The sequence below is a fragment of the Erpetoichthys calabaricus genome, chromosome 9 (assembly GCF_900747795.2).
Source record: "Erpetoichthys calabaricus chromosome 9, fErpCal1.3, whole genome shotgun sequence".
NCBI lineage: Eukaryota > Metazoa > Chordata > Cladistia > Polypteriformes > Polypteridae > Erpetoichthys > Erpetoichthys calabaricus.
The window spans coordinates 195,313,280-195,330,701 of record NC_041402.2 but is presented as its reverse complement, the minus strand read 5'-3'; the positions used below and the strand labels follow the sequence as shown (position 1 = coordinate 195,330,701).

At 46.1% G+C, this 17,422-nt stretch overlaps 1 protein-coding gene across 2 annotated transcripts in view; it reads left to right on the top strand.

The window, feature by feature from the left end:
* Positions 1 to 15,473, top strand: part of pnpla7b (patatin-like phospholipase domain containing 7b) — a 57,402-nt gene extending 41,929 nt beyond the window's left edge. Inside the window, exons 28-35 of one of the 2 annotated variants that reach the window (XM_028808758.2) lie at positions 4,824 to 4,893; positions 4,976 to 5,092; positions 12,474 to 12,622; positions 12,868 to 13,020; positions 13,099 to 13,215; positions 14,466 to 14,550; positions 14,663 to 14,763; positions 14,862 to 15,473. In XM_028808758.2, the coding sequence (XP_028664591.2) occupies positions 4,824 to 4,893; positions 4,976 to 5,092; positions 12,474 to 12,622; positions 12,868 to 13,020; positions 13,099 to 13,215; positions 14,466 to 14,550; positions 14,663 to 14,763; positions 14,862 to 14,927 (858 nt within the window). In that variant the 3' untranslated portion in view covers positions 14,928 to 15,473. Of the gene's footprint in view, positions 1 to 4,823; positions 4,894 to 4,975; positions 5,093 to 12,473; positions 12,623 to 12,867; positions 13,021 to 13,098; positions 13,216 to 14,465; positions 14,551 to 14,662; positions 14,764 to 14,861 lie in introns of those variants that run through there. The other variant, XR_007935900.1, reaches the window with a different exon arrangement.
* Positions 15,474 to 17,422: the final 1,949 nt, after the last annotated feature.

Genomic DNA, 17,422 nt, shown 5'->3' with positions numbered 1-17,422 from the left:
GGATTATAAATAAATATATATCTCTAAAGGAATATTAATAAATATGTATCTATAAATATAAATAAATATATATTTATAAATCTATAAAGCAATATTCATAATTATGTATCTATAAATATAAAGAACAGAATATAAAGAAATATACAGTATATTTATAAATCTATAAAGGAATATTAATAAATATGTATTTATAAATTTAGAAAGCAATATTAATAAATATGTATCTATAAATATAAAGAAAGAATATAAAGAAATATGTATTTATCTCTATATATAAAATCCAAATCCCACTGAGTCACTCATCACAAAATCTCTTGAACCGTTAGGACTTGGGACTTGAAATTTGGAGTGCAGGTTACCCTTAGCCCATAGGTGCTTGCTAAGAAACAGCTTTAAAAATTTCGTGTGTCCAAGTTCTGTATAATTTGCTTGAACTTTCCGGTTGATTTTGCGACTTCTCTCATTGCACTAAGTACCAGAGTTCACTTGCAGTACCGATGTGTTTATGCAAATCCAACAGAGTGGCTGGGGGGCGGGGTATAAAAAAGACCTGCAGGATTTCATTTCTATTGCAGACCAAGCTTGTGAGTGTTCGTTTATTTGTGTCCATGTCCAGGTTTTTATAGCTTGTATATCTGCGGGGAGAACTTTAGGGGTTTTGGACTATGGAGAATCCGTATTTAAAGTTTATTCTGTGCTAAAAAAATATTGTTAAAATGGTTCAAATATTCAGCATTCTCTCATGAAGCCATTTTGTTTTATTGTGGGTGCCACCATTTCGTCGTTTGTGTTCTGCTGATAGCCGTGTTGCTGTACAGTTTTAATGGAGGTTGTGACCCGTGATGTCACCATATTGAGGGTTTAAAGGTCAGGGTCACACGCTGTGTGGTTGTCCGAGGTTGGGGATGCAAACTCCGAAGTTCTTTTATTACATTTATTAACAGCATGTAAGATTCCATACAGTCGAGTCAAACTTCACAAAACTAAATTCAAATCAACCTTCACCCATGAGGAAGAGAGGAAGGCCAGTAGCCCGAGGAAAACTGTTGAGAGTCGTAAAGAGAGAAAGGAGGTCTTCTCCCCAATATAAGAGCTTATTCTAAAATATTTTTGATCAGATCCTGCCAGGTTTTGAAAAATTTCTGCGCAGATCCTCTAAGTGAGAATTTGATTTTTTCCAATTTCAAATAATATAAAACATCAGTGACCCACTGACTTAACAGAGGAGAGTTAGGATTCTTCCAGTTGAGTGAGACAAGTCTATGTGCCAATAGTAAAGTAAAGGCCATGACAGTTTGTTTGTCCTTCCCCACTTTAAGCCCCTCTGGGTGCCCACCAAACACGCCAGTTAATGGGTTAGGAGGGATTGGGACCCCAAGGCTGTCTGATAGACATTTACAGACTTTGGTCCAGAATGATGTTAATTTGGTGCTTGTTGCCCAAAACATGTGGCCCAGTGAGGCTGGAGCTCGATTGCAATGTTCATAGGTTGGATTTTGCACTGAAAACATTTAAACGAGATAAATGTGCTCGATAAAAGATTTTAAGTTGAATAAGTGAATGTTTTGCACATATGGAGCTCGAGTGAATTCTGTACATGGCAGGCTTCTACTCCTTTTCTGAAATGTTGAGTCAGTGATGCTTGTCCCACTGTACTCTGGGATCTTTAAAAGAGTTAGGGTCTTTAAAATGCTTTTATATATTTTAGAAATGCCATCTGAGGCCCTAAGACTGATCAATCTCTCTTCTGGAACAGAAATAGGTGAGAGGTGCGGAAAACTGGGCAGATTTCATTTAGCAAAATTTGGAAAAATGGTGTTGATGGGAGATTAAATTTGGTGTGCAATTGTTCAAGGGATGCAAAGACATTATTTATATACAGATCTCTTAAGTGATTTAATCCCATATAATTTTACAAACATTAAAAACTGTGTAAGGTCGAGAGGGTGGAAAAAGGTGGTTATCATGTAGAGGTGCCGCAGATGAAAGCTTCTTTATCTTAAAATGCTTCCTACATTGGTTCCGTATTCTGAGTGAGTGAAGCACAATTGAGTTGTTAGCATATCGGCGATGACTCGTATTTACTGGGGTACAAAGCAAGGAAAATACAGACGTGCTGCAGGATTTCATTCCTATTGCAAACCAAGTCTGTGTCTGTTCATCTATGTGTGTCCATGTCCAGGTTTTTATCACTTGTATGTTTGCTGCCCAGAAATAAAACAGAAAGTTAGGTAGTGCCATGCCACCTTCTGCCTTTGTAGGGTTGCCCTTTGGATGCGTGGATGTTTGGATTCCAAATAAATGAGGTTATGATTGAATCTAATTTCTTAAAAAACGATTTGTTAATATATATGAGGATGTTTTGAATTAGGAACAGAAGCTTTGGGAGGATATTCATCTTAACAATGTTAATTCTCTCAGCTAAAGTGAGCTAAAGTGAGATGGAGGGTTGGCCATCTATGCAAGTCTTGCTTAAGTTTTTCCATACAAACAGCAAAGATTTTGTTGAAGAAGAGCTTTATGTTTACTTGCGATGCTGACCCCTCGGTATTTAAACTGTCCAATCTAATGTTTTGCGACAAGAGAGTTCACTGGGAAGAGCACACTTTTATTCAAATTGATTCTGAGACCAGAAATCTTTTGAAATTCTGTTAGTGCTGTTAGGACTGCAGGCTCAGTGTTTTGTGGTCTGATATATTCAGTGCCATATCATCTGCATTTTCTGTTCAAGTCCTTCCCTGATAATCTCCTTTATCGCATAAGCATTTCAAAAGTAAAGAGCGAGTGGCTCAATGGCTATTGCAAATAGCAGTGGTGACAGGGGGCATCCTTGTCTGGTACCCTGTTCTAGTTTGAATGTTGTTAATACAAACTGAAATACAATACAATACAATTTATTTTTGTATAGCCCAAAATCACACAAGAAGTGCCACAATGGGCTTTAACAGACCCTGCCTCTTGACAGCCCCCAGCCTTGACTCTCTAAGAAGACAAGGAAAAACTCCCAAAAAACACCCTTGTAGGGGAAAAAATGGAAGAAACCTCTGGAAAGGCAGTTCAAAGAGAGACCCCTTTCCAGGTAGGTTGGGCGTGCAGTGGGTGTCAAAAAGAAGGGGGTCAATACAATACAATACCACACAATACACAGAACAGAACAAATCCTCAATACAGTATAAAAATAAAAATTTTACAAGTACGGAGCAGAATATAACAGTAGATGATATCCCATAATATGATTTGGATTTGTTTAGAGTCCTGGAGACATCGGCCATCAAGCTGCCTCCCCATTTGGCCATTCCACAGCTGAAATAGCGCTAATTCAAAGAAAGGACCCCTCTTTCCCACAATTCCTGCGATCCTCCATCAGGGATGACTTTACCTTAGGCAGGCAGGTGGGCCGTGGCAGCAAGTGGCACATTTGAGTACCGAGAAGAGAAACAGAATAGGTGAGGGTTAGTAACAAATTCTAACTATCATGTTACTGATGTTTTAGTGTTAATTACTGACAGGATGCAGTCTGTACAGTTAATCAGCAGCTCTAGTCAGGGTGTGCTAAACTGAAGCAGTGAGTCTTCAGACGGGATTTAAAAGCTGAGACCGAAGGGGGCATCTCTAATATTAGCAGGCAGACCACTCCACAGTTTAGGGGGGTCCTGTAACTAAAAGCTCGTCCTCCCATTGTTATTTTATTAATCCTTGGAATCCTAAGCAGACCGGCATCTTGAGGTCTTAATGTGCGCTCAGGTTTGTAAGTCATGATAAGTTCAGACAAGTAAGCCGGACCTCGGCCATTTAAAGCTTTATATGTTAAAAGGAGGATTTTGAAATCTAGTATATGATTCTGGACTGGTATACAGCAGTTTGATCCACTCACAAATGTTAAGGCCAAACCCAAATTTATGCAAAGTGGTGAACAGGTAATTCCTATCAGTCGTATCAAATGCTTTTTCTGCATCCAACGATAATAAGATAAGAGTGTTGAACTTTATGGCTGAATATATTACATTAAATTGCCTTTAGTAAATCTGGTTTGTTCTTGTGATATTACTGAAGGCAGCACTTTCTCAATCCTTCTGTCTAGGACTTTGGAGAATATCTTAACATCGTTAGTCAGAAGTGAGATTGGTCTGTATGATGCACATTATAATAAGTCCTTATTTTTTAGATAGATAAACGGTAATTAATGCTTAGCGAAACGTTTGAGGTAGAATATTTTTTGGTCTGTGGCTTCTATAAATGTTGCTAATAAGAGGGGGCGCTGACTTAATAGAAAACTCCAAAGTTCTGGAATGCTTGTGTTAATTATCAGACTTTGTGGTTTTTCATTAAGTGTTTATTTAGTGGCTTGGCTACAATGAACGACTGGACCGACTCCTGGATTTTAGCCTGAGCTTGTTTTGTGGCTCACGTTTCCTCCCTGATCTCCATTTAAAATCACGCCTGCCTTTTCCACAGAAGGCCTTACACTTAAACACAGCAAAAAGTTCAAAAACAGAAAATCAGACCCTAGCGGGTACAGAAGTGAGTCCAAGAAAGAAGGAGACGAACAACAACAGGAAGTCCAAAGCTGGGTGGGGGCGGGGCCAGTGCTGCTGCCCCCACCCCCAGACCCAAGACCCATCAAAAATGCAGTAACTACGAGGATTAGCATCAAATACAGAAGGATAATCCAACTACAAAAAGCACAGCATAGAACAGAAAGGAAGAAAAGAAAAAACAGCCAAGCATAACATTTATAGAAATATATTAAAAAAACAAAAAGGCCGCAATGAGACCCTGGCTGTCCCGTAACAGTTATGGTGGGTGTCTTCTTTCGTCTTTAGGATTTGTGGATTCCGTATTTCAACATCACCACGGATATCACAGCCTCCACCATGAGGGTCCACACAGATGGTGAGTGTTTGGACGGCGGTGGCTCCGTCGTTTTGTGTACCCGGTTTTTATTAACGTAACGTGGACTGGTGTCTGTTTGCAGGTTCCCTGTGGCGCTATGTCCGTGCTAGTATGTCCCTGTCGGGCTACCTCCCGCCTCTGTGTGACCCGAAGGACGGCCACTTGTTGATGGATGGAGGTTACATCAACAACCTGCCAGGTACGTGTCGGCCCCTGAAAGCTCGATCGGAGTCCTAGCGTTAGGTAGGTATTCGTGAGTCCAGACCTCGTGACTGTAAATGCTTAGTCCGCTGACTGGTAAGTCAAAATGTGATGCGACTGGCTGGGGGGTTAGTGGGTTACAGAGGTGCCACATGCTGCCCTTGGCACTGCTCAGGCCATGGTAGACGGGTTATGAGGTGCAGACTGAACTCCCATATTGGTTAAGCAAGGGCAGAATTGCAGTCGTCCGCCAGGTTTATAGATTTGTTATTGTGACAGAAGCAGAGAACAGAGCCCCCCAAGTTGGCGTGCTGGGCCTGTGGCGATTTCGGAGGTGTGGCAAGCTGTTCTTGGGACCGGAGCACTCACTGCTCAGGACATGCAGGGTAGAGAGTGAGGTGCAGGGTGGGCTGCTAGCTTCTCATGTTGGCTAAGCCAAGGCAGAATCACGAAACGTCTGACACTGGTATTGGTTTATTGCTTCATTATTATCACGGTACAGGGCACTGTGACCCCCTAAATTGGCATAGTGGGCCTGTTAACTGATGGTGGGTGGGATTAGAGTGGCACTGCATGCTGTCCTTGGTTTAGAGTCTGTCGTTGCCCGGCCCGTGCAAGAGAAGGATTGGGGTGCAGACCAAACCCCCATGTTGGCCGAGTCAAGGGGGGGGGGGGGGGTCGTCGTCTGTCACTGAAGCCTGTTACTGACCCCCCAGTGTGGCGCATTTGGCCTGTTAACTGACGGGGGCTACTGCAGTGCTGCATGCTGTCCTTGTGGTTGGTGTCACTTGCTGCGCAGGCCGTGTCATGAGTGCTTGTGACTGCTGCCTGTCCCCAAGTTTGCTGAACGTTCATTTGATGGCTTTGTGGTTGGCTTTATTGTGTTCTCTCTAAGTTATTTATTCTGTTTTGAATTTTTATTGTCGTTTTGGGTCTTTTTATGATTTTTGTTATTACAGTGAATGCTTTAAATTATTTAGTTAATTATTTACAGTGAATTCAGGAAGTATGCAGACCCCTTCACTTTCTTGTGATGTAGGTTTCATTTTAAAGGGGCTTTATTGGCCACTCTAGCCCATCAGCTTACACTCAGTAGCCCGTCATGATAACGTGAACATTCGTTTTCAGAATCCAAAACTGAAATCTCTCCTTCCTGGCAGCCTTCAGACTCTTAATTCAGTGATTAGGAGAAGACCCTTTGGCAGCACCTCCAGACTCAGAGTCTCCTTGGTCATTCTCTACAAGCGTTGAACTCCTGGATTTTGGGCACTTCATGCCCATTTCTCGGGCAGATCTTCTCAAGCTCCATCAGCACCTGTAAACGGCCATCTTTGGCTGGACCACGCGGAGACAGTCAGAGACTTGTCATAGAGCCACCCCAGCATTGTCTGAGGTGTGCTGTGCACTCGGGAGCAGCAGGTTTTCTTTGAAGACCTCACCCAGTTTTTGTCAGCCTTCATCCTTCCTTCAGTTCTGACCGGTCTCCCTGTCCCCATAGCATGGCGGCTTCACCGTAGGGATGGTGTGAGGCAGGCGATGAGCAGTGTGTTATCTTCACCAGTCATCGTGCTTGCAGTTCTGCCCAGTGAATGCCATCTTTGTCTCGTCAGCCCGGACTCGCAGACTCCTTTAAGCGCCTATTACTCAAAAGGGGCTCCCATCCCGCCACTCTACTCTAAACGCCTGACTGAGGGGGTGCTGCTGAGATGGTCGTCTTTGCGACAGGATCTCCCACCTGTGACCATTGCATTGTTTGTCCCTTCCTGGCCAAGACCCATCTTTCATGGGTACTCAGATTGGCTTGAATGACCAACTTTAGAAAGAGTCCTGGTGGTTCCAGACGTGAGGTCACTGTGCTCCTGGGAACACTCGAGACCTCCGTGATGGCTTTGTCCTCTTGTCCTGATCGAAGCCAGAGGTCTACAGTGAGTTCCTCAGACTTTACGGCTCGGTTTTTGTCTGAATTGTGAGACCTATACGCAGGTCCTTTTTAACCAATGTCCAGTCACTTCAGGTGGACTCCAGTTACGTTCTCGACGCGTCTCAAGGAGAATCAAAGTACACAGGAAGGAGGCACCTGAGTGGCACAGCAGAGGGTCTGAAAACTGCTAGGAAGGAGAGACTTGAGTTGTCGAGTTGTAATACGACCTTTCTGAAAACCTGCCGTCACTTTGAAATGACGGGTTACTGAGTGTAGGCTGGTGGGCAAAAGTGGCAAACGTATCCATTTAACATGAAATCTGCAACACAGTAAAGTGGAGGGGTCTCAGTGCTTTCTGAATCCACGGTATGTGCCAGCCTTGAGTAGATGGAGCCTCAGGAGGGGAGACCCCCGATGTCACTACTAAAGGACCACCCCCAGCCTGTATATTCTGAATGAGAATGGCAGTGTGCTGGATTTCAGAGCAATCAATGGACAGATAATGAAAGGCGCTATATAATAGATAGGCAGATGTGAAAGGTGCTATATACTAGGCAGATGTGAAAGGTGCTATATAATAGACAGATGTGAAAGGTGCTATATAATAGACAGATGTGAAAGGCGCTATATAATAGACAGACAGATGTGAAAGGTGCTATATAATAGGCAGATGTGAACGGCGCTATATAATAGATAGGCAGATGTGAAAGGTGCTATATAATAGACAGATGTGAAAAGCGCTATATAATAGGCAGATGTGAAAGGCGCTATATAATAGATAGGCAGATGTGAAAGGTGCTATATAATAGACAGATGTGAAAGGCGCTATATAATAGACAGACAGATGTGAAAGGCGCTATATAATAGACAAACGGGTGGGTCCTTTTATTGCCATTCAATTTAAAAAGAATGAAACTGCCAGGTGTTTTAATTATTTATTTATTTATCCTTTTTTTTATTGTCTCTTACACTCCCAGGTTATCTTTGTTCATATAAGGTCAGGGCTGGGGGGGTGTTTTATTGGTACATTACGCCATATTGCCAAAAGTATTGGGACGCCTCTCCAATTCATCCCAAAGGTGGTCTGTCGGGTTGAGGTCACGGTCTGTGTAGCCCCCCCTAAACTCGCTCTTCCATTTCTTTACAGACCTTGCTTTATGCACTGGCGGCCATCGCCAAACTTGAAATTGTCCAAAATGACTTTGTATGCTGAAGCGTTAAGAGTTCCTTTCACTGGAACTAAGGGGGCCGAGCCCAACCCCACTCCATAATCCCCCCTCCACCAAACTCTACACTTGGCACAGTGCAGTCAGGCAAGTCCCACCAAACCCAGACTGGTCCATCAGATTGTGTGATTCGTCACTCCAGAGGAGACGTCTGTGCTGCTCTCGAGTCCAGTGGCGTTATGGTGGGCTTTACATCACTGCATCTGACACTCTGCATTGCACTTGGTGATGTCAGGCTTGGCCATGGAGACCCCATTCATCCCATGATGCTCTCTGCACTGCACTATTCTTGAGCTTTTGGGGGTCTGTAGCTGTGGACTCTGCAGAATGGCGACGTCTGCCCACCTCAGCACGCGCTGTCCCCCCCTCTCTGTGATTTGACATGGCTGAGTTGCTGTTGTTCCCATTTGCTTCCACTTTGTTTTAAGACCACTGACAGCTGACCATGGAATATTTAATAGTGAGGACATTTCACGAATGGCACAGGTGGCATGCTATGACGGTGCCAGACTTGAATCCCCTGAGCCCCAGAGAGTTGCCCATTCCGGTCTGCTTGCCAAGGTGTTTGATGTTACACACCTGTGGCCATGGAGGTGATTGGCACACCTGAATTCAGTGATGTTTTGGGGGTCGTCCCAATACTTTTGGCAATATATTGATTATTGATATATAGTGATTATATAACTACTTATCACTACTTATATAATATAGTGATATTATAATGGACCTTTCTATGAGCTGTTGCAAGTTTATACTTTGTTAATAAAAATTTGATCAGCAAATAAAAACCAACGATGAGATTGCTGTGCTTCTCCAGAACGGTGGTTACGGCTAAAAACAATTTAAGAGACTCGCCAACCAAATACGCAGCGTAAATACATCTAACAAATACAAATATTGCACTTCTGGTAGGTTGTACAGTCGAGTAGCACAATTCCAGGAAAGACCCCTGGGAGGCCGGGACTCGTTTTTCACAAAGTTCAGTTCAGTGAGTCTCGAGCTGCCGATTTTTAGAGCCCTGAAGTCTTCAAGTCTTTTTTGTTTTTTCTGAAATGTTTGCTCGGTTTATGGCTCCGCTTTTTGGTAGCAGGCCGGCGTTGTTTGAATCGGGTTGCCATTTTACCTCAAATTGTTTTTCATAGCCTGCGGTGGGCTGGCACCCTGCCCGGGTTTGTTTCCTGCCTTGCACCCTGTGTTGGCTGGGATTGGCTCCAGCAGACCCCCGTGACCCTGTAGTTAGGATATGGCGGGTTGGATAATGGAGGGATGGAAAGAGGTTTGGGGGCAGCCGCCCGTATTCTTGAAATTGATAAGAGCAAAGTCCATAACAAGAGAACAAACAAGAGCAAACATGGCACTTACAGTGCATCCAGAAAGTATTCCCAGCGCTTCATCACTTTGTCCACATTTTGTTATGTTACAGCCTTATTCCAAAATGGATTCAATTCATTTTTTTCCTCAGAATTCTACACACAACACCCCATAATGACAACGTGAAAAAAGTTTACTTGAGATTTTTGCAAATTTATTCAAAATAAACAAACTGAGAAATCCCATGTAGATAAGTATTCACAGCCTTTGCTCAATACTTTGTCGATGCACCTTTGGCAGCAATTCCAGCCTCAAGTCTTGTTGAATATGATGCCACAAGCTTGGCACACCTATCCTTGGCCAGTTTGGCCCATTCCTCTTTGCAGCACCTCTCAAGCTCCATCAGGTTGGATGGGAAGCGTCGGTGCACAGCCATTTTAAGATCTCTCCAGAGATGTTCAATCGGATTCAAGTCTGGGCTCTGGCTGGGCCACTCAAGGACATTCACAGAGTTGTCCTGAAGCCACTCCTTTGATATCTTGGCTGTGTGCTTAGGGTCGTTGTCCTGCTGAAAGATGAACCGTCGCCCCAGTCTGAGGTCAAGAGCGCTCTGGAGCAGGTTTTCATCCAGGATGTCTCTGTACATTGCTGCAGTCATCTTTCCCTTTATCCTGACTAGTCTCTCAGTCCCCACAGCATGATGCTGCCACCACCATGCTTCACTGTAGGGATGGTGTTGGCCTGGTGATGAGCGGTGCCTGGTTTCCTCCAAACGTGATGCCTGGCATTCACACCAAAGAGTTCAATCTTTGTCTCATCAGACCAGAGAATTTTCTTTCTCATGGTCTGAGAGTCCTTCAGGTGCCTTTTGGCAAACTCCAGGTGGGCTGCCATGTGCCTTTTACTAAGGAGTGGCTTCCGTCTGGCCACTCTACCATACAGGCCTGATTGGTGGATTGCTGCAGGGATGGTTGTCCTTCTGGAAGGTTCTCCTCTCTCCACAGAGGACCTCTGGAGCTCTGACAGAGTGACCATCGGGTTCTTGGTCACCTCCCTGACTAAGGCCCTTCTCCCCCGATCGCTCAGTTTAGATGGCCGGCCAGCTCTAGGAAGAGTCCTGGTGGTTTTGAACTTCTTCCACTTACGGATGATGGAGGCCACTGTGCTCATTGGGACCTTCAAAGCAGCAGAAATTTTTCTGTAACCTTCCCCAGATTTGTGCCTCGAGACAATCCTGTCTCAGAGGTCTACAGAAAATTCCTTTGACTTCATGCTTGGTTTGTGCTCTGACATGAACTGTCAACTGTGGGACCTTCTATAGACAGGTGTGTGCCTTTCCACATCAGGTCCAGTCAACTGAATTTACCACAGGTGGACTCCAATGAAGCTGCAGAAACATCTCAAGGATGATCAGGGGAAACAGGATGGACCTGAGCTCAATTTGGAGCTTCATGGCAAAGGCTGTGAATACTTATGGACATGTGCTTTCTCAATTTTTTTATTTTTAATAAATTTGCAAAAACCTCAAATAAACTTTTTTCACGTTGTCATTATGGGGTGTTGTGTGTAGAATTCTGAGGAAAAAAATGAATTGAATCCATTTTGGAATAAGGCTGTGACACAACAAAATGTGGACAAAGTGATGAAGCGCTGGGAATACTTTCCGGATGCACTGTATGTATATTTGGCAGACAGGAAATGATGTCATCAGGTAGGGACCGGAAGTGACGTCATCGGACCCAATGGGGAATTTCCCGTGATCGATCTGCCAATGGAAAACAGCAAAGATGAATGCACTCTGCCATCCCCTGGTTTGGCGAGGAGTTACCGTCTTTTGAGCCTTCTAGTGGTCTCCCATGCACACGTGCGTGACACGCTGTAATAAATATCATTCATCAAAAAGAAGCTTTTCTCTGTTGACGTCCACAGACCAGAGGTTTACAGCTTCACTCTCCTCTTGAGTCCACGTTGGAATTTCTCTTTAATTTCTCATTTTATTTAGGCTTGTGCAGGCCTAAAGCCTGCCTTTGGAGTTGGGGGTCAGGCCCAGGCCTGAGATACGAGACGCTCTGACTTTCTGCACCTCTGCTGTTGTCCTTGGTGGCTGGAAATCCTAACAACGTAGACCGTGTGACAATGGATGAACACTGTCACTAAAGCTCAGTACCGGCCACCCGGTATGGCATGTTGAGCCAGGGTGGGCATGGCCAGCTGTCACTCACTACTTTCTTCTCCTGCTGCATCCGGGAGGTGCAAACTCTTATGAGGTTCTGAGGTTTTTGGGGTCCAGCTTGTCAGATTCTATGGGGGTATTTGGGCCTCCAAACTTGATAAAGGCTTCAGAGTGAAGAGTAGGCCTCAAATGTAGGCCCTGGCCAGGAAACACGGGGCACATCCGAAATGGAGAGGACGCTGTACAGACCCTGGGCCAAAGAAGTCCAAAACAAGGAACTTTATTGTAAAGATCTCAAAAATAACACAAGGAAACAAAGGCAAACACAAAAAAACAAAATGCAAAGCCAAGGGGAGCAAAACACAAACACCAAAGAAGAGTCGAGAGGCAGCCGAACAGCACAAGGGGCTCAGCTGAGAACTGAGACCCCTGTAGGTTACACCAACAGGGAGAAGGACCACCATAAAGCTACTGTGCCAAGATCACAGTACGCATAAAGGGGAACAACAAGGGAACGGGAGGAGACCACCGACATTTACAAAACGTGAAAGCGTGACCAAGACGCACTGCTGGCCGTGTCCCTTTGTCGTTCACTGGGGGTCCCCTTAAGAGTTCCCACCGGCTATTACATCACAGGAGTCTTGGTGGGTGTCAGCATGGGCACACGTCGTGCCAGGTGCCTGACACCTCTGTCATGTCTCGTCATGTTTGTTTGGTGTCCCCAGTTCTCAAATTCCATTTTTTTCAGCGGATGTGGCACGTTCAATGGGGGCCAAAGTTGTCATCGCCATCGATGTGGGCAGCCAAGACGAGACGGACCTGACGAATTACGGAGACACCCTGTCCGGCTGGTGGCTGCTGTGGAAGCGCTGGAATCCTCTGGCAGAAAGGATCAAGGTACCCACTGGCTCGACTGTCATGGGGTCCCAGCTGGCTCCTCGTTTGTGTGTTTTTTTTTTTCTTTTCTGCACCCCCAAGGTCACGGTGGTGTGACACACAAGGACCAATTTGCACCTTCCCACTGTGCCTCTGTGCCACCTTTGGGACTCCAGGATTGTCTCTGCGGTGTCAGGCTCTCGTGACCTGCTGTGCCTTTTCAGTTTAGTGGAGTCAATGTAACCACGCTGGTTTGAACCTTGCAGGTCTTGAACATGGCGGAGATCCAAACTCGGCTGGCCTACGTCTGCTGCGTCCGACAGATGGAGATGGTGAAGAACAGCGAGTACTGCGAGTACATCCGGCCGCCCATCAACCGCTACGGCACCCTGGAGTTTGGCAAGTTCGATGAGATCTCCGTGAGTGCGGGCCAAGGGATGGGGGGGGGGGGGGGGGCTGTGTGGCTCACAGTGACAACCGCTAATGTGTCTCTGCAGGAGGTGGGCTACCAGCACGGCAAGACCCTCTTTGAGCTGTGGATTCGCAGTGGTGTCATTGAGAAGATGCTGAAGGACAGGCATCAGGAGGAATTCCACAGGACCAAGTCGTCCGATGTGAGTCCCCCCCCCCCCCAACCATCTGCTCTGTCATCACCTGTTGTTTCTCACATTGTTGGGGTCCACCCTCCTAGCCCCCCCCCCCCCCCCCCCGACTCACCATCCATAGTCCGCTCCCCAGTGCCGTGAGTCCTAAAGGCTCCCTGGGAGGTCATCACGGCCACAGTGGCGGTCAGGGAGCCATCTTAGGTCTCGCCAATGAGGGCTTAGTGCTGGGAAATGCATTGTGGGAAAAGTTGTTCCGCTTACCGTGGCATCTCAAAGCCGTGACAGCAACACAGAAGGGAAACTTTACACTTGGCCTTTATTGAAGAATCGCTCAGTTGGGCAGTGCCAGGCGGGACCCCCCTCTGGCCTGCTCTTCCTCACTGTCACTTGTGGTCACTCTTGTCACTCTCTGTCTCACTTGCAATGCATCCTGAACTCACTGAACGATTACGTGACACCACAGAAGTAACTGGTGGGCGGGCAGGCAGGCAACAGCCCCTCACTACAGACCACTACACTGCAGCACTGAAGTGACCACACAGGAAGGGCATGTAAAACGCGATGGACAGGCGCCATGTAATAGATAGGACTGAACTTGTCCCAAGGGTGTAGTGACAAGTCAAGCCAAATGGCCCCTTTTATTACAATGTAGCTTTTAGGGGAGCTCAGGAAAACGTGAAACAGTAAGGCGCTATACAGGACCCCCAGTTGGCACACTTCTGCTGAATTATTGATCGACTCCAAGTCCTCAGTGGTGTTCTGTCACAGAGTTGTTCATGATGGCTGTCAGTTTTGTCTTCGTTTTCTACTCTGCTATGACCGCGGGGGTCCACAGGGGGTCCCATGCCGGTGTTCTGCCCTTTTGAATTAAGTTGTTGAGTCGGTGAGCCTCTCTTGAAGTGAAGCGACCAGCCTGGCACACGACATAACAGCCTAAACAGTCCGTGCCACAAAGGGTGGTCCAGAAGTCGTAAATGTTGGCAGAGAGCACAGACGTCAGGGTCATCGTCACACGTCACAAAAGAAATGCGCAAAGGCGGCCGATGGATAGGAAATGGCGGCAATAAAGAAACATCAGAGTTAGGTGGCAGTCAGTTGGCATTTAAACAAAGAATACAGCCTCAGATTTGATTGTTTCCAAAGTTCATTTGAAAGGTCTGATATGAGCCACCGAGAGTGTCGGAGGGCACCACTGAGCTGGCATGGGAGGGCTCAGCAGTGCCCTCTGACACTCTCGGTGTCTGCTGTGTCTTCCTCAGGTGGTCACCTGTCCCAACGCCTCTTTCACCGACCTGGCAGAGATCGTGTCCCGGATTGAACCTGCGAAGTTGACGGTGGTGGATGGTGAGTTTGGGGGTCCTTCAGATGCCCGCTGGATAGTGAGAGCGGTGACCCGTCCTGAAGCCTGCTGACCACTGACTGGATGTCCATTCACGTTGTTTGTTTAACCCTTTAGATGAGTCCGATTATCAGACCGACTATGACGAAGAGGGTCCTGACGCGGCACTGGGGGACTTCAACGCGTCCAGTGTGACTGAGGAGGAGATGTTCGACACGGTGAGTCCACAAGTAATGCCCTCTGTCCCAGCTGCACGGGCACAACACGCCGTCCATTACCTCTCATGCTGTCTGTCTGTCTGTTGTTCCTCTTTCAGGATGAAGAGGTCAAAGTGCGGCAGCGGAACACGGGCACACGTGGGGCACAAAGACATCTGCAGTGAGCAGCCAGAGCCACCCCTCTGCCCACTGGGTCTCGCTTTGGAGCCCTTTGCCCATCCATGGCAGTGACTGCCTCTCATCTCTGGTAAACAGGATTGACGTTCTCTCACAAGTGACTGTGGTGCCTTCTGACCTCCGTGCCTTGGACACCCACTCTGTGCCTAACCACTCACTCCAGGCTTCCTAGGGGGCCTGCCACCTTGCACTTTGGCATGAGCTGGGCAGGTCATCTTGGGTGCCAGTGGTCAGTGGCAGTGCCATTCACCAGCAGCCAGTGGTGCCTTTTCTGGTGTGTTGCACCACCCATTTAGTGCCTCTGTGATGTCCTTGTGTCTGAGTATGCCAGGTTGGCATCATAGCCAACGCAGATAGAAGTCTGTGGTGTAGATTTGGTTACATTGGTGACCTGGACACAGGTGCAAACCTGAGCCTGTCCTGCTGGGTCCTTCCCAGTTGGCTGATCAACTTATCAATGCAAAGTGTTCCTTTATAGCGCCTTCACTGTTCTTTACTGGTTCTGTTATTAAAATGTCATTTGTGTCACCGTCTGGCCAGTCACAGGCTGCCCACTGACCGTTCTCTTAAATATGGACTGGTCCTCTTCACGCTGACTGTGGACCCTCATACTGGCTGGTCATTCCCACTCTAATTACGCCGGCCCACTCTAAACTGCCACCTTGGCCAAAAGTGGTGAAGACTTCTGCACAAGTCGGCCCGCCAGTAGCCTTACTGGTCACTCCTGGTGACTCTGGCCACTTGGCTGCTGTGCTTAATAAATTGGGGGGCTTTTTCACTTTTTGGTTTTCCCGGCTGTGCTTGTCGGTGGGTGGGGGTGCGGGGGTCACTCCCAGAGATGCCACCTGTTTGTTGATGCCAGCTTAACCTTCCAAAGTGGCAGGAGGTCTTGGTTGCCTCTCAGGCCTTATATAGCGCCTTTCACAATGAAGCCCATCATGGAGTGTTTTGCAAAGCTGCAAACAGAATTAGAAGGTGAAGCACCGATGGTGCAGCGCGCTGTGGGGACGTCACAGATGTGCCCAGGTGATAGCTGAGACAGGAGCAGGTCAAAAGGACACAGACGGCGGCTCGAGGAGGTCAAAAGTGAATGTCCGGCGATCGTCGAGCAAAATAAAAACCACCAGGCGGGCATCAAAGCAAAACGAAACACGTTGGGATGGCGAGGGGGAGGGAAACCCACGTGTTTGTGTGGCCTGTGAGGCACCGCCACGTGTGATACTGTCACCCGCGCAGGTCACATGACTGGAAACGGCGAGTAGAACCCGACGAATGGGCGCCGCTCTCGGGACGCGTGGAGCCGTTGAGAAACTTTCTGATTTGACGTTCGCTTTGTGGGCGACTGCTGCTTTGAGACCACCGGCCTGCCTTTGTCGCTGTGTTACTGGACCACCATTTTGGTTTGCGGTCGACACCGCGGCTTTGCTTTTGTTGAAGCTTTTTATTTTTTCCCGTTTAGACTGCTGCCATTTTCTGCATTTTATTTTATTTTGTTTTGATTTTTTTGGCCCGTGGGTTGTGCCATTTTCTTTTATCTTTATTTATGTATTTGTTTCTTTTTGTTTTTTACTTTTTTGTTCATTTGGGCCTCCAAATTTTAATTTTCCAAGAGTGCCACCATTTTTTCTATTTCATTTTTAGTTCTTTATTTTTATACGAGTCTGACATCCATCCATCCATTTTCCAACCCGCTGAATCCTAACTACAGGGTCACGGGGTCTGCTGGAGCCAATCCCAGCCAACACAGGGCACAAGGCAGGAACCAATCCTGGGCAGGGTGCCAACCCACCGCAGGAGTCTGACATTTTGATTTGTATTTATTTATTGGAATTTGAATTATTTTGTTATTTCCTATTCAGTCTTTAGGTTTTCTCTGAACATTTTGTTTTATTTATTTTATTTTTTAAGTTTTATTTCATTGAAACTCTTATTTTTTTATATTTTTCTCATTTATTTTCTTTTTATTTTTCTGCCCTCTCTTGTCTCCTTTTACATTTTTTTGGACGCTGCCTTTTTATTTTTTTATCTTTTTTTTTTTTTTGGTGCCATCAGGCCACCATTTTTCATTTTCTGTTGGTGTCGCCAATTCTTTTGGTTTTTTTATTTCTATTTATTTAATTTCTTTGTTTTAATTTTTTTTCCTATTTTACCTTTTTTTCTGTGACTCTGCCATTTTGTTTCATTTTTATTTTTTTGTCTTTTCTCTATTGGGCCGCCATTTTCTTGGTTTCATTTCTTTATTTTATGTATTATTTCTTTTTTTTTTTGTTTCCTCATGCTAAGGTGGCATTCCCCGGGCACCATCCTGAGCAGTGTGTCAGTCTCTCTCACTTTGTGGCTGCTGTTTGTGACATTGGTGGCCCTGACTGCCACCTCCCAGGCTGGCTTGTCCTGTTGTGTGACAATGTCACCGACTTTGGTTTTTTTCCTCCTCCTTTTCCTTTTGTTCATTCCGTCCATTTTTGTGACCATCAACATGGCC